We start from the raw sequence: 25,792 nt of genomic DNA on the forward strand, positions 1-25,792 counted from the left end.
AGGAGTTTGAGACCAGCCTGGCCAACAGGGCAAAACATCATCTCTACTAAAAATGCAAAAATCAGCCTGGCTTGGTGGCGCATGCCTGTAATCCTACTTAGGAGGCTAAGGCATGAGAAAGGCTTGAACTGGGGTGGTAGAGGTTGCAGTGAGCCAAGATCACACCACTGTGCTCCAGCCTGGGCGACAGAGGGAGACTATCTCATAAAAGAAACAACAACAAAAGAATAAAATGCCTTTGAGCAAGCAAGTTTACATCTAGAGATTTTCCAAAGAAATAAAATTATGTGCACTAAGATTTAGGTAAAGTGATATTCTTCATACGATTATTTGTAAAAGGAGAAAATATAGAAATAACCAAAATGTTAAAAACAGGTCAATAATTAAATAAATCCGGATATATTCTTATGATAGGACACTGTGCAACCTCTAAGAAATCACAATGTAGGATAATGTTTAATAATATGGAATAAAGTTTGCACAACATGATTCAATTTAAAATGCCTACAGAAATAGTCTACATTATATAATGTGCTCCGAATTTTGTTTAATAGGTCTTTGTACATGATGTAAAACATATGTTGAGTGTCATTTTTTTAAATGCATATGAATGTCCAATTGTTCTAGTACCATTTATTGAAAATATTATTCTTTCTCCACCAAACTTTCTTTATATCTTTGTCAAAACAATTGACTGTATATGTCTGGGTCTATTTCTGGACTGTGTTCCACTCGTTTATATGTTTATCCTTCAGCCTGTACCACACTGGAACTAGCTAGTATAAGTCCTCCAATCCTTTTTCATTTGTTATTTATTTATTTACTTACTTATTTATTTTAGGTACCAGAGCTGCCAGCAAAGTCCTCCAATTCTTTTTGAAAACTGTACTGGCTATTCTAGTAGGTCTTGTGCTTTTATGTATACATTTTAAAATCATCTTGTCAATTTCTACAAAAATTCTGTGGGCGTTTTGATTGGGATTGTATAAAAAGACCTCAATAACAAAAAAAAATCACCCAAATCAGCCAACTTGAATATTTAAAAAGACATACAGATTGCAAATAACTTAACAAAATATGCTCAACGTCAGTCATTAGGGATATACAAATTAAAAACAAAATGTGCCAATTCTGAGCACAGCGCCTATGAGTTAGCTAGTCCTGCTCCACAAGGAGCAGTTAAAGTCACACACACACACACCCACCCACACACACACACACACACACACACACACAGAGATGGCTCTACACATCTAGTAGAATGTCAACCAAGCAAATAAACAAAAACGTCACAATACCAAGTGTTAGAAATTATGTGGAACAACTGGAAATCTTACACAAGACTGGTGTGAGTGCAAAATGGTGCAACTACTTTGAAAAATAGTTTGGCAGGTTCTTACAAAGTTAAACATATATTTTGCTACAATCCAGAGTCTCACTTTTAGATTATTTACCCAAATGAAATAAAAACTTACGTACATGCAAAAACTTGAATGTGAATGTTTATAAATACTTTATTTATAATCGTCCAAACTGGAAAGAACCCAATTGTCCATCAACTAGTAAATGAATAAACTGTAGTACACCCATTCAGTGGAATATTCAGCTATAAAAAATGAATGAACTGGCTGGGTGCGGTGGCTCACACCTGTAATCCTAGCACTTTGGGAGGCCGAGGCAGGTGGATCATGAGGTCAGGAGATCGAGACCATCCTGGCCAACACGGTGAAACCCCATCTCTACTAAAAATACAAAAAAATTAGCTGAGTGTGGTGGCGGGCACCTGTTATCCCAGCTACTCGGGAGGCTGAGGCAGGAGAATGGCGTGAACCTGGGAGGTGGAGCTTGCAGTGAGCAGAGATAGCGCCACCACACTCCAGCCTGGGTGACAGAGCGAGACTCCATCTCAAAAAAAAGAAAAAAATGAATCAGCTATTGACACACACAATGACATATGTTGTGCTAGATAAAAGAAGCCAGGTCACATTCTATGTGATTTTGTTTATAAATGATTCTAAGAAAAGACAAAACTATAGATGTGGAAAACTGTTTTCTGGTTGCAGGGGGGCTAAGGGCAAGGGGAAAAGATAAGGCCATTTTTTAGGTGGTAGAACTTTCATTGTGAAATTTAATAGTTACACAACTGTATAAGTTTGTCAAAACTGATAGCATTGGGTATGAAAAAAAGTAAATTTTAGTGTGTTTAAATTATACCTCAATTACAAACAAGTACAACAAAACAAAAAAAGTAGAAAATTAAAAGTTAAGGCTGTCATGGTAGTACTTCATAACTGTTGACAACTCCTGCTTTAAGCATTCAATTTCACATGTAATTTTTTTTTTTTTTTTTTTTTTTTTTTTTTTTGAGAAGGAGTCTTGCTCTGTCTTCCAGCCTGGAATGCTGTGGCGCAATCTTGGCTCACTGCAACCTACACCTCCAGGGTTCAAGTGATTCTCCTGCCTCGGCCTCCCAAGTAGCTGGCATTACAGGCACCCTCTACCACACTCGGCAAATTTTTGTATTTTTAGTAGAGATGGGATTTCACTATTTTGGCCAGGATGGTCTTGAACTCCTGACCTCAGGTGATTCGCCTGCCTTGGCCTCCGAAAGTGCTGGGATTACAGGCGTGAGCCACCATGCCTGGCCTATAATTGTTATCTCAAAGCAACATTCTCAGTAAAGTTCTGTAGAAATAAGTAAATTTTCAATGTTATGAAAGTGACACAGAATACCTAAAATGGTAAAAGATATTTAACCACTGATCACATCAACACAAAACAGGCAATGTCCCAATGTCACAAAATAAGTGGGCAGCTAAAAACAAGAACTGGGTGGGTTTTGACTTACTTTTCATGAATTAGTCTTTTGGTATCATCCCAGGTGACCTCTAAGCGGTTTATCTCCCTGTCAACTTCAGGTGCAAAAGCTACATCTTTCTGGGCAATTTGCTTGGCTTTGTCTTTCAACCAACACAGTTCATGCTCGTGAGAATTCAATTCATCTTCTAGCTGATTAAACACTCTTAACCTGTGAATTAAAATGTTATTTTCCTATTAATTTACTAAAGGTAGTAAATGAATATTTCTTCTCCGTAAGTATATGATGAGTCCATAAAGCACTCATTTAGACAGCTAGAAAAACTTTTAACACAGAAATTAAATTAATATTTATCAATAGATAAAGCTACTTTTAAAGTTAATTTTGCAAAATAACTCAGACTGTACCTCAGAAAACATTGAAAGTCATTCTTACTACTCACCATCAACCTTCTACTAAGCTTGTATTTTCTTTCTACTTTGCTTTGATGGTAGAAGATTTTCAAAACTAAGGCTGATCTCGTAGGCTAACTAGGTAAATACTTATTGTAAAATCTTTGGTAAGAAATGTTTCTGGGCCATGAGGTTCAATCCATGTAAATAATAGTGTTTAAGGATTACAGTTGTTTCATTCAATATCAAATTAGCTTTACTGAGCTCTGCAAAATATATATATATATATATATATATAAAACTTAAATTACCTACTTTGTTGAAAAGATTACCATAAGGAAATGATCATTTTTGTCCCTAATCTATTAGTATCTCAGCATTTATAAAAAGTGGCCATATCACTAGCCACAGTGGCTCATGCCCATAATCTCAGCATTTTGGGAGGCCAAGGTGGGAGAACTGCTTGAGACCAAGAATTCAAGACCAACCTGGGCAACAGAGCAAGACCCTATTTCTACAAAAAATTAAAAAAAAAATTTAGCTGGCTGTGGTGGTACATGTGTATAGTCTCAGCTATGTGGGAGGCTGAGGCTGGAGGATCATGTGAGCCCAAAAGTTTGAGGCCGCAGTGAGCCGTGATTGCAACACTGCACTCTAGCCTGGGTGACAGAGCAGAACCCTGTCTCAAAGAAAAAAAAAAAGTGGCCACATAGAGGCAGCCGTTTACTCTTCACTCTTACAGTTTGGTATAGGACTGTAGAGTTCACACAATGAGTCTACATGCTTTATCCCATTTAATTCCTAAAAGATGGTGGCTGGGGGCAGGTGTTCTTATTATCCCCACCTTACAAGAAGAGAAGAGGTTTTCCCAAGGTGGCACAGTGAAGCATTAGTATGGCTGGAATTTAAATAAGTCCATTAATTCAATATAACATTTTCTGCACCCGATGTGTGACTTTGGTGAGTGCAGTGTTGTGGGTACTGATGTGGCTCCTGAGCTCTACCTGGGCTTTCTACTCTGGCAATTTGAGGATCTCCTGTCTGCTTGGTCTAAGAAGGCCATGACACCCTGCAGCACCAATGATACTGCTGGCATCCAGGGTGAGTGACACTAGGCACCTTGTTCTCTCTTTATTCTGGAGGCTATTTTTTCTTCCCAAGTATCATTCCCTTTTGTAAATTTATTCTTAAACTAATCAGATAATTTATTGCCTATAAAGGGTATAACCTCAGGAGCCCAGTCCCAATATTGACTCCACTATCATCTGACTAAATCCTCGACATAATATTTGATTCTGGTTAAAAGGAAACAACCAGCAATGGTCTTTCAGGAACAACATAATCTTTACCAATTATGAATACCTTGGCATGAATGCATTTCAGCTGTTTCTTTGCCCACTGAAAAAAATGGAAGAGAAAGTGGCCCTGAAAACAGGAGTCAGAAGGTTCCATTAAGAAGAAAAAAAATTGAAAAGAAGGCTACAGTTTTAAGAAAACAGTTACTTTTCAAATTTACTAAGGGAACTTATCTTTGACCCGTTTGCTTCTCAAATGAACTCACCTGACAAAAGCTCAGCTTTGTTTACTTAAACCCACTCCTCTGCCTCTCCATACCTCTAAGCAAACAGTTAAAAGCAGTTGTAGAGAATGACTCTGCCAAGCTGATTGGTTTCACTTTAAATGAACACAGAGCTCAAATGACAGTTCATCACCTTCCTAAGCTCCCCTCTACAAGAGAACTGTTTCACACCATTTTCTTTCCTCCAACATCTGCCCTCTCCTCTGAACTAATGAGCTTGCACCAGTCTCTACCAAGAGGCTCTCAGCCACCAAGGAGGAATTTCCTCATACTTTTTACCACCAAAACTACTAGGATCACTCCCTTTCTCTTCTGCCTTCATTCTTGTTATAGAAGATGAGTCCCTTCTCCCATCAGTAAAAAATTGTTTAAAAATAGATAATAAGATCTACATATTCTTTGCTCATAAACTGACTTTAGGGAAATCCAAAGAAATTTTAGTACTTCTCAAGTGTCAAATTAGTCGTTAATCTTATCTTCAAAGTGGTAAAAAAAAAAAAAAAAAAAAAAAAAAAGAAGAGGAAGAAGAAATTGCTAAATATGGTACTATCAACCAAAAAGTATCTGAGACAGGTCTCAATCAATTTAGAACTTGATTTTGCCAAGGTTAAGGACATGCTCGGAAGAAATAAATATGAAATCACAGAAACAGTCTGCGGTTTATACATTTCTCCAAAGATGATTTTGAGGGCTTCAACACTTAAAGGGGAAAAATGGGCTGGAGGGGAAAGAGAGAGGATAAGTTTAATCCATGTGTTGCAAGAGAAAAGAAGCAGGCAGGGAATAGTCAATTACGAATTCATCTCGTGCTCAGTAAATCAGCACTTTACGTAAGATAAGGTGAACATAGAGTAGCTACCTGTGGAATTATTTAATCTTTTCTCTGTATCTATCTGTTTAGGACCAAAGGAAAGGCAGCTGCTTGCATGACTCAACTCAGCTTAATTTCTTTCTTTTGGCAGAGTGAATTGGGGTCCTGAGTTTTTATTTTCCTTGGACAGTACTAATAAAGTTTTGCATAAAAGTTAATTCCAGAACAAATAAAAAAGAAAAGAGACAAGTGGCCGTGACAGTTTCCTATTTACCTCTGCTGAAGAGCTTGGCGGGTAGGTTCTTTCAATCGCTCTTTGTCAGTCCTTTCTTCAATGTCCTCAATGCTTTTCAGAAGCTCCTCTTTCTGGTCTTGGAATGCTTTTTTCAACACTGCCAGGGCATCTGCCTCACTCTGCTTGGTTCCCAGAAGGTTCTGGATCCTCTCTACCTCTCCACAGAGCTGATCAGCCGTGGCTCTGCAGGAAGTCCTTTGCTCAGAGCTCCCGATTTTCAGATGGTATTGGGCTTTGGAAAGAATGCCATCCAGACTGACGGCAGCAGATTCTAATGCTTTAGCATCTTGAAGAGCATCATTGAGGTCCTTTTCTATCAAATCAGACTCGTTCTTATTCATACTGTTGGTTGCTTCCACTGTTTGCCTCAGCTGGCGGAGAATGCCGGACAGAGAGGCATGGCTCTGGAGGAATTCTGCCAAATGGGACAGGGCAAGCTGCCGCCTCTCCACAACCTGGCTGGCCTCCTCAAACAGCTGGAAGCAGTCCTCAGCCTTTCCCTGCAGGAGGTGGAGGTCCTCAGCACGGCCCAGAGAACCCAACTTTGCTAAGTGACCCTGCAGACTCTGCAATTCGCCCTTTTTGCTCTCTACTTCTGCTGCGTGGTCCTGGAAGGGAAGAGAGAGTTATTGATTCCTGAGATACACTACAGTCTATGACAGAGGTATTCTACAGGATTTGTGATGTGAAGATCTATCTATTTTAGGTGCCATGGATAGTATACTACTTAAAGGTCATCTACAGTGAATCTTAGAAAATGCACAGAATTTTCTGTTTTGCTGATCCACATTTTTCACATAAAACACAACTCTGAGCCAGGCGCGGTGGCTCACGCCTGTAATCCCAGCACTTTGGGAGGCCGAGGCGGGTGGATCACGAGGTCAGGAGATCGAAACCATCCTGGCTAACACGGTGAAACCCCGTCTCTACTAAAAGTAGAAAAAAATTATCCAGGCGTGGTGTCGGGCGCCTGTAGTCCCAGCTACTCGGGAGGCTGAGGCAGGAGAATGGCATGAACCCGGGAGGCGGAGCTTGCAGTGAGCCAAGATTGCGCCACTGCACTCCAGCCTGGGAAACAGTGTAAGACTCCGTCACAAACAAACAAAAAAACAAAAAAACACAACTCTGTTTTGGAACTATGTAATTAATTCTGTGAAAAAAATTTCTTTGTGGATAGAAATTGTTAGTTAAAAGAAATAAAAACATTGGAAGATTCTTAAAGATGCTTACATATATTTTACATTTTAACATTTTAAAGATGCATATATGTATACATTTATGTACAAATATTTGTATTTAGATATCTCATATTTTTAATATTTCAACTTTAAAAATTTTAAATTTTAGAAGATGCATGTATGTGAAAAAATTTTAAATTTAAAAATTCAACAGATGTATATGTGTATACATATAAATCTTTAAAAATCTAAATGTTTAATTTTTTTAACTAACAATTTCTATCCACAAAATCCATGAAGAAATCTTTTTCCATTAAATTAGTTCCAAACCCGAGTTGTATTTTATGCAAGACTTCTGTACAGGAAATTTGACTAGCTCACAATAAATCATGTTTAAAATCTAGCAGCAAATTGGCAACATTCTCAGTGGTTTCCATTAAATAGAAATTATCACCTATCTTAATCTTGACAACAATGACTTTAAGATTCCCCTGTTTGACTACTAAACTTCAGATAGGTTCCTCTTGACTGCAGATCCTGACCTTTTTTTTTTTCTTAGAGCATTTACTTTAGAAAACTTATAATTGTAAATTTATTCTCTGCCCCTTTGAGATGTAACTCTTCTTAAAGCTCTGGCCAGTTTTTTCTACCTCCGTAATATTTTTCTGAAGGACCTGGGAGCCATCCCTTTGAAATGTAATCATCAGGGAAGATAGCTGCTCTCTCTCAGTCTATTTGGATGGTAGAACCTAAACTCACTGGGCACCTTCCCCCAAGATGTAAAACTATCTCCTGTCCTGAAGGTAGGAGAAAGTTGCTTTTCCCTGCCACAGAACCAATTAGTGAACCCAGCAAGGAGTGAACACTCAATAAATATGAAATATTCTATTGTTAACTGTTGCTATATGAGTACTATGTAGCTTATCTCCATTATTTCAATGCTTTATGATCAATATCGGAATTTTTGAATGTTTTCTGGTGCCAGGATAGATATAATGTGTTGGGGACTCAGAAAATGATACCCTAAAATATGTCACTTTGGACTTTAAACTGAGAGAACCTGAGGAGCAGCAAATTCAGAGAAGAGCTTTTCCTGATGCTCCCTTATCTGACTAAGGAAAGTTCCTCCAGAAGAAATATAATCATCAACCAGGGAGGAATAACTGACAGGAAAGTCCCTTAAGGTCTGACATCTCACTTGGAAAGACTGTTAGCACAGGCTGCCATCTGTAATTCTGAGGTGTGCTACCTGAGAAACTTTTTCTGCATAATAAGACAGCCTTTGTTCACAGTGCATTTCCTCCCCTCACCCTCCCATAGCTTGTCCCTACTACCCTCCTGAAGCCCCAGCCCCTATTTCTTTCTGTATAACATAAAAACTTTAGTCATCTGGTTATTCTTAGAGTCTCATATTTTGTGGGACTCCCATACAATATGCACATAATAAATGTGTTTGCCATTTCTCCTGTTAATTGGTCTATTGTCAGTTCGTTTCATAGACTGAAATTATTTGAACGTTCAGAGAGCAGAGGAAAGATCTTTTCACCCCTCCATATGCATAATTTATAAATAAGGGAAATAAGCTTTAAATCATTTTAAAGCTGAATAGTAATTCAGAAAAACTATATCCTTAAAGTATTTGAATTCAGTATTAGTTTTCAGTTTTGAAATAAAACAAACTGGGAAGCTTAAAAATGGACATTCTTATCACTTTATCCTAGAAATCATTTGCTCCACTATGAAGAGAAAGTTTCTTAAGATGGTTGCCAATTTTATCTGAAGTGGCTTTATCTGCTTAATTTGTCTGCATAATTCATTGCCTTAACTCACATGCTCAATTATTAAAACATTTTCATATAAATAAAAAGTTAAATTCTCACCATTTAAACTTTTTTAAAATGTTGCATCTCTTTTTAATTCAAGAACTTTTTTATGAAGAAATTCTTCTTCAATCTTAAAAAAAAAAAAAACCACTTTACCTTATGCCGAGTAAGAGCTACATGATGGTCCATTATGCTAATCTCAGAAGTAGTTTGTAATTCACTGAGAAACAGCTTAATCCAGACAGAAAAGGAAAGCAGCAGCTCATCAAATTGCTGGTGTTCAGCAACCACAGACTGAAGAAAATTAATCCTATGTAGACAAAGTATTAAAGTTAAAATGTCCCATAAGTAAACAGAAAGGATTAATGATATATTTTGGGAATTAAGCTTACCCAAGGGCAAAAGCAATGTTGTCACACATGAACACTCTATACCTCTTGATATTTTTTACATCCCAAACCCTGCTTTACTCACAATCTTCCCTGTCTCAGTGAACATTGCCACCATTCACCCTGATGGTCCTATGAGGCACTCTTCATCTTGTCCTTTCTTTACGAGTGCATCTAATCTATGGATACCCTCTCAGCATAACACATGTTCCAAAATTGAATGAAATTCCTGTAATTCTGATGCCTTAGTATATGTTATCAGTAATAATTATCATTATGTTCAATTGTTGTGTGCCACAGAAGTAACCAAAGTTTTTAATCAATTGTGTCTTTAACCATGGCTAGCCTATGACTTTTGTCATCCATAGACAATTATTATTTTACTTTTATTCTTCTCAAAAAGTGGTTTATAGTCAGCTGCAATCTAAAATTTGCTTTTTCTTTAAGAAAATTCATGGAAAGGACTCTTACAAGTATTCTAAAATACAGATTTCTGATAACTTTGGAGACTATACTATTGAACTAAGAAAAAACTTCCATGGCTAGGTGCAGTGGCTCATGCCTGTAATCCCAACAGTTTGGGAGGACAAGGCAGCTGGATCACTTGAAGTCAGGAGTTTGAGACCAGCCTGGCCAACACAGCAAAACTCCATTTCTACTAAAAATACAAAAATTAGCCAGGTGTGCTGGTGCACACCTGTAATCCCAGCTACTTAGGAGGCTGAGGCATAAGAATTGCTTGAACCTAGGAGGTAGAGGTTCCAGTGAGCTGAGATCACGCCACTGCACTCCAGCCTGGGTGACAGAGTGAGACTCTGTCTCAAAAGAAAAAACTTCCAGGACTCTAATTAAAAATACATTCGTGAGATTTGCTAACCCAACATTAAGCAGAACAAGATTTAATTACATAGGACTGAACTAATAGAGGCCTGAAATACTTTTTTTAGTGGTGTTTTGTTTGAAACATTGCTGATTTTTCATGTTTTCCTTTCCAAAGTCAAGATAACTTTTTTTTTTCTTTGAATTGTCTATAGCTTACAACAAATTGGGCAAACTACACTTCTGTGAGCAAAATTTGTAGTATATTTTTTCTCTCTACTTGATTTTTCCAGAAACTGGAAACTATTTGTGAGCATTCTTAATGTATGGTAATACAGTTACTTGTATAAGTTCAATATGTTTTGTTACAGGACACAATTGGAAACATTGGTTATTTTACCAAGGCTTTGACTGGAATGGCATATTTTCAGATATGATCAGACTGCTTTGAGGAATTCAGAAAAACTTTACAGAACCAATGAAAAGCCCCTTGGGAAGATTGGCCTTATACTTTTCTATGTGGTGCCTTTATAAAGTTCCTGACCTGTGGTAAGTAAAGAATGTCACTTTCTGACAGGCCCAGGAATCTCAAATTATATTAGGACCTTGAGAAAAAAGGAATTCACCCAATTCATAAGGATTATCTGCAGGCACAGATAAACCTTTGGTTTGGTTAACGTTGAGAGACTTTTGAAAGTCTAATCTGAGATTTCTTATGAAAAACGTAGCAGCAAAGCCAATTTTTAAAAAGCTTGTATGGCCAGTCACTAATCTTGCTGCACTTTATATGGATAATTAGGCCAAGTATAATAAGACTAAAATTTATCTTGCAAATAAGTTGATCCTACTGTGATTTGTCTTTGGTAGAAATTGGGGGCTGGAGAGAGAAAAATTATGTTTTAAAAAAAACAACAGTATGTATGTTACTAGAATCTAACTTTGTTCATTGTTTTTGAGTTTTTATTATGTTCCCATAATTTGGACTGAATCCTGAATTGTTTCCTGGCCGCAAGTTTCCAAACTAAGGTTTTCCAAATCTTCCTTCCATTTTCCTTATTTTATTTATTTATTTATTTATTTATTTATTTATTTATTTATTTATTTTTTGGAGATGGAGTTTCACTCTTCTTGCCCAGGCTGGAGTGCAATGGTGTGATCTTGGCTCACTGCAATCTCTGCCTCCCAGATTCAAGAGATTCTCCTGCCTCAGCCTCCTGTGTAGCTGGGAATACAAACACCTGCCACCACACCTGGCTAATTTTTGTATCATTAGTAGAGATGGAGTTTCACCACATTGGCCAGGCTGGTCTCAAACTCCTGACCTCAGGTGATCCGCCCACCTTGGCCTCCCAAAGTGCTGGGATTACAGGTGTGAGCCACCATGCTCAGCCAAAACTGCTTTTCTTAATGCCCCACAAACTGAAGCTAGGCAACTAAACTTTGGGAGAAATAAAAGAAACTTGTAAGTAAACAACCTATGTGCCTGCTGATGTATTGACTTCTCAGAAAATTCACTCGACCATTCATCTGAACTGAACTACAATCCAGAAAAATCTGTTCAGATTGCTACTGCAATCTGAAGATGCTTCACAAACTCTAGAAAAACAAGTCTATAGACTACTCTAGATATTAAACTTTGCTTTTCTTCTGTTTCCTTAGAAATGCCTCTTATTAAAGATCTGTTTGCCTGCATCATATATAGAGGCCCAGCCCATTTGCAATGCCACCTTCTGGAATGGGACACAGCTATTTAACTGAACTGATCGATTTTCAGGACTAAGAGACTGACTAAAGAAGACATGCAACAATATATTTCAGTTTGCTTTTTTTCTGTTTATCTTAATTTGCTTTTCCACTCCTTTGTCTATCTCTATCAAACAACCTTTTTTTTTCTTTTTATTTTATTGAGACAAAGTATCACTCTGTTACCCAGGCTTCAGTGCAGTGCTGTGATCACAGCTCCTTGTAACTTCAAACTCCTGGGCTCAAGCAATCCTCCTGCCTCAGCTTTCTGAGCAGCTGAGACTACAGGTACATGCCACCATGCCTGGATACTTTTTTGAAAAAAATTTCTTGTAAAGATGGGGTCTTGCTATGTTGCCCAGGCTGGTCTTGAACTCCCAGCCTTGAGCAATCCCCTCACCTTGACCTCCCAAAACTCTGGGATTATAGGCATGAGCCATCACACCCAATCTCTATCAAACAAACTTTAACACAAATCTCTTCAAAACTTTCCATGTAGCTTCTAATATGTGAAATGTTTTTTAAGTTTCAAAATGGGAACTGAAGGAAATCAAAATATTTTACTCCAAAATATATTTCTTTGACAAATTCTGAAATGTCCCTGCAAAGCTGTCTTTTGGGGAATAAACTTGCTTCTGTAGATCTGTAGAGAATCTGCACTAATGCAGCTAGCCCTGCCTTTGTCCAGATCTAGGAAAGATGAACTGAGAGTCAAACACCATAAAGACCTGAAAAAGACCTTTACCATGTATTCTCTTTGAGGACTATACCTGTGAGGTTTCGTCTACATAACAAGACCAGTTTTGCTAGCCAAGCCTCTTCCTTTCTCCCTCCAATAACCTGTCTTAACATGAAAACCTGTTTTGGGCCATTTTCTGAGCTCATGATCTTTCTGTAACCTCAATATGGCATATATTCTGTATGTCAAATGTATGGAGTTTGGATCTCCATCCCGAAGGCTCCTGTGTATATACATTAAATAAATTTATATTCATTTTCTATTAATCTGCCTCATGTCAGTGATTTTCTAACCTCTAGGGGGCCAAGGGCCTCAGCCCTATAATCCCCCCCCTCCTCCCTCCCCCCCAACACACACTATACATTGACTCTGCACTCTTCTCTCCATTTGCACTGCTCTCATCCTGGTCTAAACCTCTTCAGTTCTTGCCTGACCTTCAACAGCCTCCTAACTGGCTTCCTCCCTCCCACCTTTGCCTCCTTACAATATACTCTCTAGATAATAAGTAAACATGATTTCAAGTGAACAGGGCATTCCCTTTCCTTAAACACTAGGTGGTTTCCCATTGCACTTAAGAAGGCAGAACCCCAAACTCCTTACTGTGGTCTACAAGAAACCTCACATCATCTACTTCTCTGGTCTCATCTGACACAGCTCTGCCCCATATTCCCACTGACTTCCTCTCTGTCTCCCAATAAAACCAACTCATTACTGCCTTAGAGCTTTTGCCATTTTTGCTCCCTTTGCCTGTGTGGGTCTGTTTCCTGCACAGCCCACAGATCTTAATCTGGTGTCATCTCCCCAGAGAGGTCTTGCTTGACCACCATTCTAAAGATACACCATCCTGCAGTCCCTGCCACGCTACCCTGTTTTATTGTCTTCATAATACTGAACATTGCCTGAAATTGTCTTGTTTGTTCACTTGTTTAGTTATATATTTATGTTCCCCCCAGCTCCTTCCTCCCCTCTCTCCACCCCATGGACCTGCCTTGCTTACTGCTGTATCCTCGGCACCTAAAAAGGTGCCTGGGATATCATCAGGGACCAATCAATGCATGTGTAATAAATGAATTAGTTAATAAATAATAGGTGATTGGAGATCAGAATCCAAACATATTAAAAATAATACCTTAATCAAAACTAGTATTTATTAAAATGGTTTGTATCCAAAGTTCAACTTTTAAATCAGCTTTCACATTTTAATACTTATAAAATCTTCTACACATTATCCTTATATGCATTCATTATATTTTCAATGACTTCACACATTGGTATCACTTTAAAAGTCCCTTACTTTCCCTCTAAGGGATAGGCAAAGGGCAGCTACTGCTTTGTTTTACGAAATTGCTCACCTTTCAAGAGGTGGCATCAAATCTTTCCGTAAATTTCTGAACCCATTCAAATGTCCTTTTTTTTGATCCTATAATACTTCATGTTCACCCCTCATTATTCCCACACTAATCTGTAAATTATTTGGGGTTAGGTTTTGTTTATTTTTATGGCTTTTGGTGTCTGCTATGGTACCTTGTACTCAGCAGGCACCTGATATATATTTGTTGATTGATTGAATACAGGAATAAATAAATAATAGAATAAATATAAGCTCCATGAAAGCAAAGGATGAAACTCTGTATTGCTGCTATTTCCAGCACATAGAAGAGTATGCTACTCATTGTGGAAACTCAATAAATATTTGCTGAATGAATGAATTTTTTTTTTAATTATACTTTAAGTTTTAGGGTACATGTGCACATTGTGCAGGTTAGTTACATATGTACACATGTGCCATGCTGGTGCGCTGCACCCACTAACTCGTCATCTAGCATTAGGTATATCTCCCGATGCTATCCCTCCCCCTACCCCACAATAGTACCCAGAGTGTGATATTCCCCTTCCTGTGTCCATGTGATCTCATTGTTCAATTCCCACCTATGACTGAGAATATGCGGTGTTTGGTTTTTTGTTCTTGCGATAGTTTACTGAGAGTGAGGATTTCCAATTTCATCCATGTCCCTACAAAGGACATGAACTCATCATTTTTTATGGCTGCATAGTATTCCATGGTGTATATGTGCCACATTTTCTTGATCCAGTCTATCATTGTTGGACATTTGGGTTGGTTCCAAGTCTTTGCTATTGTGAATAATGCCGCAATAAACATATGTGTGCATGTGTCTTTATAGCAGCATGATTTATAGCCCTTTGGGTATATACCCAGTAATGGGATGGCTGGGTAAAATGGTATTTCTAGTTCTAGATACCTGAGGAATTGCCACACTGACTTCCACAAGGGTTGAACTAGTTTACAGTCACACCAACAGTGTAAAAGTGTTCCTATTTCTCCACATCCTCTCCAGCACCTGTTGTTTCCTGACTTTTTAATGATTGCCATTCTAACTGGTGTGAGACGGTATCTCATTGTGGTTTTGATTTGCATTTCTCTGATGGCCAGTGATGATGAGCATTTTTTCATGTGTCTGTTGGCTGCATAAATGTCTTCTTTTGAGAAGTGTCTGTTGATGTCCTTTGCCCACTTTTTGATGGGGTTGTTTGTTTTTTTCTTGTAAATTTGTTTGAGTTCATTGTAGATTCTGGATATTAGCCCTTTGTCAGATGAGTAGGTTGCGAAAATTTTCTCCCATTTTGTAGGTTGCCTGTTCACTCTGATGGTAGTTTCTTTTGCTGTGCAGAAGCTCTTTAGTTTAATTAGATCCCATTTGTCAATTTTGTCTTTTGTTGCCATTGCTTTTGGTGTTTTAGACATGAAGTCCTTGCCCATGCCTATGTCCTGAATGGTAACGCCTAGGTTTTCTTCTAGGGTTTTTATGGTTTTAGGTCTAATGTTTAAGTCTTTAATCCATCTTGAATTGATTTTTGTATAAGGTGTAAGGAAGGGATCCAGTTTCAGCTTTCTACATATGGCTAGCCAGTTTTCCCAGCACCATTTATTAAATAGGGAATCCTTTCCCCATTGCTTGTTTTTCTCAGGTTTGTCAAAGATCAGATAGTTGTAGATATGTGGTGTTATTTCTAAGGGCTCTGTTCTGTTCCATTGATCTATATCTCTGTTTTGGTACCAGTACCATGCTGTTTTGGTTACTGTAGCCTTATAGTATAGTTTGAAGTCAGGTAGTGTGATGCCTCCAGCTTTGTTCTTTTGGCTTAGGATTGCCTTGGTGATGCGGGCTCTTTTTTGGTTCCATATGAACTTTAAAGTAGCTTTTTCCAATTCTGGGAAGAAAGTCATTGGTAGCTTGATGGGGGATGGCATTGAATCTGTAAATTACCTTGGGCAGTATGGCCATTTTCACGATATTGATTCTTCCTACCCGTGAGCATGGAATGTTCTTCCATTTGTTTGTATCCTCTTTTATTTCCTTGAGCAATGGTTTGTAGTTCTCCTTGAAGAGGTCCTTCACATCCCTTGTAAGTTGGATTCCTAGGTATTTTATTCTCTTTGAAGCAATTGTGAATGGGAGTTCACTCATGATTTGGCTCTCTGTTTGTCTGTTGTTGGTGTATAAGAATGCTTGTGATTTTTGTACATTGATTTTGTATCCCGAGACTTTGCTGAAGTTGCTTATCAGCTTAAGGAGATTTTGGGCTGAGACGATGGGGTTTTCTAGATATACAATCATGTCGTCTGCAAACAGGGACAATTTGACTTCCTCTTTTCCTAATTGAATACCCTTTATTTCCTTCTCCTACCTAATTGCCCTGGCCAGAACTTCCAACACTATGTTGAATAGGAGTGGTGAGAGAGGGCATCCCTGTCTTGTGCCAGTTTTCAAAGGGAATGCTTCCAGTTGTTGCCCATTCAGTATGATATTGGCTGTGGGTTTGTCATAGATAGCTGTTATTATTTTGAAATACGTCCCATCAATACCTAATTTATTGAGAGTTTTTAGCATGAAGGGTTGTTGAATTTTGTCAGAGGCTTTTTCTGCATCTATTGAGATAATTATGTGGTTTTTGTCTTTGGCTCCGTTTATATGCTGGATTACATTTATTGATTTGCATATATTGAACCAGCCTTGCATCCCAGGGATGAAGCCCACTTGATCATGATGGATAAGCTTTTTGATGTGCTGCTGGATTCGTTTTGCCAGTATTTTATTGAGGATTTTTGCATCAATGTTCATCAAGGATATTGGTCTAAAATTCTCTTTTTTTGTTGTGTCTCTTCCTGGCTTTGGTATCAGAATGATGCTGCCCTCATAAAATGAGTTAGGGAGGATTCCCTCTTTTTCTATTGATTGGAATAGTTTCAGAAGGAATGGTACCAGTTCCTCCTTGTACCTCTGGTAGAATTCGGCTGTGAATCCATCTGGTCCTGGACTCTTTTTGGTTGGTAAGCTATTGATTATTGCCACAATTTCAGCTCCTGTTATTGGTCTATTCAGAGATTCAACTTGTTCCTGGTTTAGTCTTGGGAGAGTGTATGTGTCGAGGAATGTATCCATTTCTTCTAGATTTTCTAGTTTATTTGCGTAGAGGTGTTTGTAGTCTTCTCTGATGGTAGTTTGTATTTCTGTGGGATCGGTGGTGATATCCCCTTTATCATTTTTTATTGCATCTATTTGATTCTTCTCTCTTTTTTTCTTTATTAGTCTTGTTAGCAGTCTATCAATTTTGTTGATCCTTTCAAAAAACCAGCTCCTGGATTCATTAATTTTTTGAAGGGTTTTTTGTGTCTCTATTTCCTTCAGTTCTGCTCTGATTTTAGTTATTTCTTGCCTTCTGCTAGCTTTTGAATGTGTTTGCTCTTGCTTTTCTAGTTCTTTTAATTGTGATGTTAGGGTGTCAATTTTGGATCTTTCCTGCTTTCTCTTGTGGGCATTTAGTGCTATAAATTTCCCTCTACACATTGCTTTGAATGCGTCCCAGAGATTCTTGTATGTTGTGTCTTTGTTCTCGTTGGTTTCAAAGAACATCTTTATTTCTGCCTTCATTTCGTTATGTACCCAGTAGTCATTCAGGAGCAGGTTGTTCAGTTTCCATGTATTTGAGCGGTTTTGAGTGAGATTCTTAATCCTGAGTTCTAGTTTGATTGCACTGTGGTCTGAGAGACAGTTTGTTATAATTTCTGTTCTTTTACATTTGCTGAGGAGAGCTTTACTTCCCAGTATGTGGTCAATTTTGGAATAGGTGTGGTGTGGTGCTGAAAAAAATGTATATTCTGTTGATTTGGGGTGGAGAGTTCTGTAGATGTCTATTAGGTCTGCTTGGCGCAGAGCTGAGTTCAATTCCTGGGTATCCTTGTTAACTTTCTGTCTCGTTGATCTGTCTAATATTGACAGTGGGGTGTTAAAGTCTCCCATTATTAATGTGTGGGAGTCTAAGTCTCTTTGTAGGTCACTCAGGACTTGCTTTATGAATCTTGGTGGTCCTGTATTGGGTGCATATATATTTAGGATAGTTAGCTCCTCTTGTTGAATTGATCCCTTTACCATTATGTAATGGCCTTCTTTGTCTCTTTTGATCTTTGTTGGTTTAAAGTCTGTTTTATGAGAGACTAGGATTGCAACCCCTGCCTTTTTTTGTTTTCCATTGGCTTGGTAGATCTTCCTCCATCCTTTTATTTTGAGCCTACGTGTGTCTCTGCACGTGAGATGGGTTTCCTGAATATAGCGCACTGATGGGTCTTGACTCTTTATCCAATTTGCCAGTCTGTGTCTTTTAATTGGAGCATTTAGTCCATTTACATTTAAAGTTAATATTGTTATGTGTGAATTTGATCCTGTCATTATGATGTTAGCTGGTTATTTTGCTCGTTAGTTGATGCAGTTTCTTCCTAGTCTCGATGGTCTTTACATTTTGGCATGATTTTGCAGCGGCTGGTACCGGTTGTTCCTTTCCATGTTTAGTGCTTCCTTCAGGAGCTCTTGTAAGGCAGGCCTGGTGGTGACAAAATCTCTCAGCATTTGCTTGTCTGTAAAGGATTTTATTTCTCCTTCACTTATGAAGCTTAGTTTGGCTGGATATGAAATTCTGGGTTGAAAATTATTTTCTTTAAGAATGTTGAATATTGGCCCCCACTCTCTTCTGGCTTGTAGGGTTTCTGCCGAGAGATCTGCTGTTAGTCTGATGGGCTTCCCTTTGAGGGTAACCTGACCTTTCTCTCGGGCTGCCCTTAACATTTTTTCCTTCATTTCAACTTTGGTGAATCTGACAATTATGTGTCTTGGAGTTGCTCTTCTGGAGGAGTATCTTTGTGGCGTTCTCTGTATTTCCTGAATCTGAACGTTGGCCTGCCTTGCTAGATTGGGGAAGTTCTCCTGGATAATATCCTGCAGAGTGTTTTCCAACTTGGTTCCATTCTCCCCATCACTTTCAGGTACACCAATCAGACGTAGATTTGGTCTTTTCACATAGTCCCATATTTCTTGGAGTCTTTGCTCATTTCTTTCTATTCTTTTTTCTCTAAACTTCCCTTCTCGCTTCATTTCATTCATTTCATCTTCCATCGCTGATACCCTTTCTTCCAGTTGATCGCATCGGCTCCTGAGGCTTCTGCATTCTTCACATAGTTCTCGAGCCTTGGTTTTCAGCTCCATCAGCTCCTTTAAGCACTTCTCTGTATTGGTTATTCTAGTTATACATTCTTCTAAATTTTTTTCAAAGTTTTCAACTTCTTTGCCTTTGGTTTGAATGTCCTCCCATAGCTCAGAGTAATTTGATCGTCTGAAGCCTTCCTCTCTCAGCTCGTCAAAGTCATTCTCCATCCAGCTTTGTTCCGTTGCTGGTGAGGAACTGCGTTCCTTTGGAGGAGGAGAGGCGCTCTGCTTTTTAGAGTTTCCAGTTTTTCTGTTCTGTTTTTTCCCCATCTTTGTTGTTTTATCTACTTTTGGTCTTTGATGATGGTGATGTACAGATGGGTTTTTGGTGTGGATGTCCTTTCTGTTTGTTAGTTTTCCTTCTAACAGAGAGGACCCTCAGCTGCAGGTCTGTTGGAATACCCTGCTGTGTGAGGTGTCAGTGTGCCCCTGCTGGGGGGTGCCTCCCAGTTAGGCTGCCCAGGGGTCAGGGGTCAGGGACCCACTTGAGGAGGCAGTCTGCCCATTCTCAGATCTCCAGCTGCGTGCTGGGAGAACCACTGCTCTCTTCAAAGCTGTCAGACAGGGACATTTAAGTCTGCAGAGGTTACTGCTGTCTTTTTGTTTGTCTGTGCCCTGCCCCCAGAGGTGGAGCCTACAGAGGCAGGCAGGCCTCCTTGAGCTGTGGTGGGCTCCACCCAGTTCGAGCTTCCCGGCTGCTTTGTTTACTTAAGCAAGCCTGGGCAATGGCGGGCACCTCTCCCCCAGCCTCGCTGCCGCCTTGCAGTTTGATCTCAGACTGCTGTGCTAGCAATCAGCGAGACTCCGTGGGCGTAGGACCCTCTGAGCCAGGTGCGGGATATAATCTCGTGGTGCGCCGTTTTTTAAGCCCGTTGGAAAAGCGCAGTATTCAGGTGGGAGTGACCCGATTTTCCAGGTGCCGTCCATCACGCCTTTCTTTGACTCAGAAAGGGAACTCCCTGACCCCTTGTGCTTCCCAAGTGAGGCAATGCCTCGCCCTGCTTCGGCTCGCGCACGGTGCACGCACCCACTGACCTGCGCCCACTATCTGGCACTCCCTAGTGAGATGAACCCGGTACCTCAGATGGAAATGCAGAAATCACCTGTCTTCTGCGTCGCTCACGCTGGGAGCTGTAGACCGGAGCTGTTCCTATTCGGCCATCTTGGCTCCTCCCCCCTCCGAATGAATTTTTAAATGGTCAGAAAGGTTATAAATGCCTAAGATCACACGGGTGATCAATACCAATTTAAAGAGAAAATTGTTTTCTGGTATATTGGAAAGGTATAGATGCCAATTGTTAATCACCTAGTAATTAAGATTTAATCCATTTTTGCCTCCATTTATCAATAATCTCCCTTGCTCTCTCCAAAAGATCTATATTAAAATGAAATGGACTAGCATATGTGTATAAAATGCCTCTGGTTGAGAAATGTCATGTGAGATAAAATTTTAGGTACCATTTTTTTCCTATACAAAAACAGCTTAAGCAATAAATAATACATACATTAGCAATCCTACTCTCTTTAATCTATTGCAACTGGTTTAATAACTTGCCCTTATTTTAAGACTAAATTGTGTATTGGGATTCATCAGAAATGCTCAGTTTTATGGACCTTGATTTTCATAATAAAAGTTTTCTTCCCTTCTGTAGTTATCAGGTGAGTAGTTGAGTTAAATAAAAGTAAACAAAACTATGCTTTCTTAATTTATATGCTCATCATTTAAAAACAAATGAACAATATTAGAAGATTTATCTTTTAGAACCAACCTTTTGTTAATGATCTGTGGTAAATCTCTCCATCTCTCATCCAACTGCTCCAAATGTAGTTTCATCATTTTCACATCATCTTTGGAGGCTACTGAGAACAATGATTCCTTCAATTGCAAAAGTTTGCTATAGAATGAGGCCTGGGATACAACTTCATTTTGCAGTGCCTGAAAAATACAAGACATTACGGATCTCATCCTAACAGGACTGAAAAGTAAGGACCATGCGGCACAGGCAGCTGTTGTCCAAAGGATTTGCATTCTTGCAAAATGCAAGTCATTCGGGCCAGGCTGAAGAGAGTTTTTATTACTCGATTTAGAAATGGATCCACTTAACCTTTTAAAGGAATTTGGTTCATCCACTTAACCTTTAGTGGAATTTGGTTCCATTCCATTAAAGGTTAAGTGGATCCATTTCTAAATCAAGTAATAAAATGCGACTAAAACCTGAATAAGTTTTCTGGAGTCTGAGTTCTAAGTTAGGCAAATCTAGAAGCTGTAGAATTTCTTTCATGATGAAGAGACTGAGTAGGCAAAGAAAATCAAAGAAAAACTATTGCCGGAGAGACTCAGCGCACAGCTAACAATAAGAGAGATGCAATTCTAGCCTGGGACATGTTCTGCCTTTCTATTTAGAGTCTAGATTAGGCCAAACTGGAGAACTTAAGGGCTCTTCATTTTACTTTTAAGCAACATAACTCCTTCATTTTAAAAATGTAATCAGTCAACGAATCTCTTAAGTGCTGTGAGGTGCATAAAGTTGTGGCTCCTACCTAACAAAAGATAAAATATAAACACTCCAATAGATAGGTAATAATAATAAAAAAATATTAAGTGAAATGATAGGTATGGCACAGCAGATAGTAAGTAGATACTTGTCAAAATGCTCTCCTTCCCTTCCTAGTGAGGCCACATAGGTGATACAAGCAAGATTGCTAAAGGGATTAGAGGAAGGAGTACACAGCCTGTGGATGACAGGTGAGATCATAAAGCAGAACTGCAACTTATGCTGGGTACAAAGGAAAGAAACAGCGCAGGGTGCAGAGCCAGGAGTTAGGAATGCACAAGTCAGGTCCAGCCCACAAGGCAAGGCTGCCTTACTGACGCAATGTCAGGATGCAGGAGTAACAGAGTCTGCAGTCCTCTCAGTCATATGGCACTTAGTTTCCACGTGGAGATGGGCAGCAACAGTTTTACATGCCCATGTAGCCTTGAGTCAGTGTCTTCATTTATAAGGAAAAGAGCTGTGAAGTCCCTCCCCTCTGGGAATACCCCACATGTATTTGCAAGAAGACAGGAACCAGATTGTAGATCAGGATTGCCCTTTATGGTCAGGGCAGGAAACAGTCACTACAGGTTTCTGAGAAGGGACTTTGTGGAAGATGAGTGCAGACACCAGTGTTTAATAAACCAGAAAGGCAGGAGAACCAGAAGAACGGAGTACCCCCCAAGTCAAGGAAGGAGAACATTTAAAGATGGGGCCACAGATTCCGATGCTATAGACACTGGTGACAGAGTTTTCAGAGAAGCGATTACAAAAGGCAAAAGAACGTAGCTTCCTCTTAAACGTCTTATAAAAGTTGATGGGAGAAAGTTGGAGTATAAATCTGTAATACAATAGATCTCTTTTGAGAAGCAATTTTGACTGTTGAATTTTCCAGCATAGACAGTATCATTTAAGGCAAGTTATTAATCTCTAGAAATCAGTAACATTGCCTTTAGCTTCAATTATACTCAAAGATTTTCTTTAAGTTTAAAAAATTGGCTTCTTCAAGTATGAAATAAACTTTGTCTTTCTACCTATTACCTACATTTGTGCTCATTCATTTTTTTCTGTCTTCCATAAGAATAATCATTACTGTGACTTCTTTCTACATTCTATTACTTATTTCTTTAAAAGAACACCCTTTATTGCCCAAACGTCATATAATTACAAAAGTAGAGAGATTATACCTATTTCCAGCCTCAGAAATTATGAACTGATAGCCAACCTCTTTCATCTATATTCCTACCCATCCTTTCCTCAACTCCTTTGCCAAATCATGTTATTCAGATGCCGGGCATTACATTACAGGATTTTCTAACACATCATGGAAATTGATCATCACAAAGTTCTCATTGTTAGTTTCTCTCCCTTTCAGGTCATGGTTGCTTTCTTCTTTTCGGAACACCCTGATGTCAAATGATGCTTCAGGAATCACAAAACCAAAGCAAGAAGGGAGGTACAAGTTTATTTATTTTATTATTTTAAATAATGTAACTGTAACAAAAAGCATTTTATTTTTTCCTTCCTCACACTTCCTTGAACTTGCCTGTATTAACTGAAGTTCACCTTCCACTTTGACTCTGTCTGCAGAAATGTCCATTTCTGGGGAACTGGCTATAGCTTCACCCCGCTCTAACCAGGTCAAAAAGGATGATAGTTCTTTCTCTAGCCTAAAGGAAGCAGAGAGCAGAAACAAATTTATTGAAAATTATCATGCTAGCAGATTAAACCTTTCTGAAGTTGGAGGGTCCAACACAAACCATAGTAAATACAGCCTCAGTTATCTCAGTCTTATGCCAGCACAAAAATCACTCCTTTTATTTTCATTTGTGTCCCTGCACTCATGTTTATATTGGATAATATGTAAAGACCCATATACATCCTCTCCACTCTCGGGAATCTTTGCCTTATAACAAAGATCAAGAGTTTCCTACAGTAGACCCACAAGTTCACGTCTTTTGCATCTGGGATAACTACTCCCCATCACTTTAAGAACTGCTAATCCAGAATTTCCTATTTAGTAGTGCAGCAACTCAAGGAAAAGTGCTGCTCACCTCTGCCAGTGGGCCAGCAGATTCTCCAGCGCCGTCTGTCTCTCCTTCGCCCTCCTTAGGATGTCCTCATATTGCTGCTGTAGAGCCGCAGCCTCCTGAACACAGGAATCTCTGTTCACAACCTTCCTGGCACTGGCTGAGAAGGCAGTGATCGCACTGCTCAGTGACTCCAGGGCCTGGCAGAGATCCTAAGAAGAGTGCGAGAAGAATGCAATGAAAGCACAGGAGCCAATGAGGCCTGCGTTTTTCTTTGACACCGATCATCACAAAATATTTTCCCTCAGTCATAATAAACAGGAATAGTACTAAGAATGGGTACAAATATAGTTTGATAGAAGAAATGAGACTTAGTGTTCAACAGATTAGTAGGGGGACTATAGTTTACAATAATCTATCCTATATTTCAAAATAGCTAGAAAATAGTTTGAATGTTTCTTGTATAAATAAAACACAAATATTTTAGGTGATGAAGGTCCCAATTCCACTGATTTTACTTTTACAAATTATATGAATATATTAAATTATCACATGTGCACCCCCAAAAACAAATAAGAGTTATATCTATTTTAAAAGGTCTGTGCCCATGATTTGCAGCAAGACATAGTGAAAATGAGAAGAAAGTGACTTCATAAATACAGAAATCAAAAACGAAAATGGAGACACTTCTTCAAATAAGAATGCACTGCTATTTATCTAAAAACTTTCAACTTTCCCTTAACAATTTAGGTAACTTGTGAAGATTATTAGTCATTTTATGCTAAATATGTATTTAAAAACCCTATTCTTAACTTACAAAACCCACATGTAACATGCTATAATCGCTCCAAAAAATACATATAAAAAGAATTATGGCTGAAGAAGCTACTGTCTATCTCAATAGTAATAATAATAATAATAATGACACAGTGCCTCAGAATGTGGCAGGCCCTGCATTACCTGCTTCCCATGTATTGACTTTCCATCTTCCTGAGAACCCTAAGAGGTATGTTCTTTCATTACCTTCATTTTACAGATTAGAAAATCAAGACACAGAAAAACAACTTGCTTTAGGAAATCTAAATATCGGAAAAGTAGAATATTAGCCTCTTTGGTCCTCCATTATTAACTTAGTTGTCCATAAAAATAATTTCATCACACTGAATTCTCCTACTTTTCCTCATTTTTTGTATTAAGAAATTACGAATAAGTAACACAAAAGTGTATTCTCATTATCAATATTTAAACAATAGAAATCTCACTCCCTCTTCCAGATGTGCCTTTGTCAATGGCTTGTTTTCTATTACATACACCTTTATAAATGCTCGTGCACACATGAATGTGCAATAGGAATCATATTTGTATTTTTGTTTATTAATTAACATATGGTAGTATTTCTTTGTGCATAATTCTCCCCCTTTGTTCCTCCCCCTAAATTCTGCCAGAGCCATCTGCCTGTAGCCTTGCAGAAGATTCGCAATGATGAGAAAAACCAGTCATTGGAAACAGATCAGTGAGGATATAGTCCTTAAACATCTGAGTACAGTGGGTGAAAATATGAAGACAGCTATACACATATATTTTTCCTTGCACATATACTTTTTTATAATGCTGGCAAGAGGTAACAGGGTTTATTAAAGCTAAGCTCTAAAAATGTTACTCATTCTAATTGAAAGAGAGAAATATATTTGAAATGAATACTCCTTTAATATACATCTTTAATGAAAATTTATTCACATCCTTACATGTCTTGGATTATATAAAGTGAATACATTAGATCTATATAATTACTCAACTAATATAAACATTTTTCCAATTTCAGTTCTCTTAAAAAGTTTACTGTATTTTCTTTTCAAGTGGGAATTATCAAATTTTAAGTCGGTAAATAGTAGAAATGTTGAAGCATACTCTTACCATATGTTCTTGAAGAACTTTGTATGTTTCTGTAGCTGAAGAACATATTTTAATTGGAACAGCAAGTTTATCTTCAAATTCAGACACAGATTGCTGGATCTAAAACATTGGTGCAATATAAAAATAACAGTGGGAAAGATACATAGCAAGACAAAAAAAAAAGTTACTGAG

The 25,792-nt window shown here is 38.5% G+C and overlaps 1 protein-coding gene across 22 annotated transcripts in view; it reads right to left on the reverse strand.

The window, feature by feature from the left end:
- Positions 1–25,792, reverse strand: part of SYNE1 (spectrin repeat containing nuclear envelope protein 1) — a 522,579-nt gene that overhangs the window by 292,375 nt on the left and 204,412 nt on the right. For all 22 annotated transcript variants that reach the window (XM_055390873.2, XM_019029254.4, XM_055390870.2 and 19 more), the window contains 7 exons: positions 25,622–25,720; positions 23,732–23,919; positions 23,224–23,347; positions 20,913–21,079; positions 9,053–9,206; positions 5,875–6,503; positions 2,849–3,028 (listed from right to left, as the gene is read on the reverse strand). In XM_055390873.2, the coding sequence (XP_055246848.1) occupies positions 2,849–3,028; positions 5,875–6,503; positions 9,053–9,206; positions 20,913–21,079; positions 23,224–23,347; positions 23,732–23,919; positions 25,622–25,720 (1,541 nt within the window). The remainder of the gene's footprint in view (positions 1–2,848; positions 3,029–5,874; positions 6,504–9,052; positions 9,207–20,912; positions 21,080–23,223; positions 23,348–23,731; positions 23,920–25,621; positions 25,721–25,792) is intronic.

The sequence above is a fragment of the Gorilla gorilla genome, chromosome 5, assembly GCF_029281585.2.
Source record: "Gorilla gorilla gorilla isolate KB3781 chromosome 5, NHGRI_mGorGor1-v2.1_pri, whole genome shotgun sequence".
Lineage (NCBI taxonomy): Eukaryota > Metazoa > Chordata > Mammalia > Primates > Hominidae > Gorilla > Gorilla gorilla.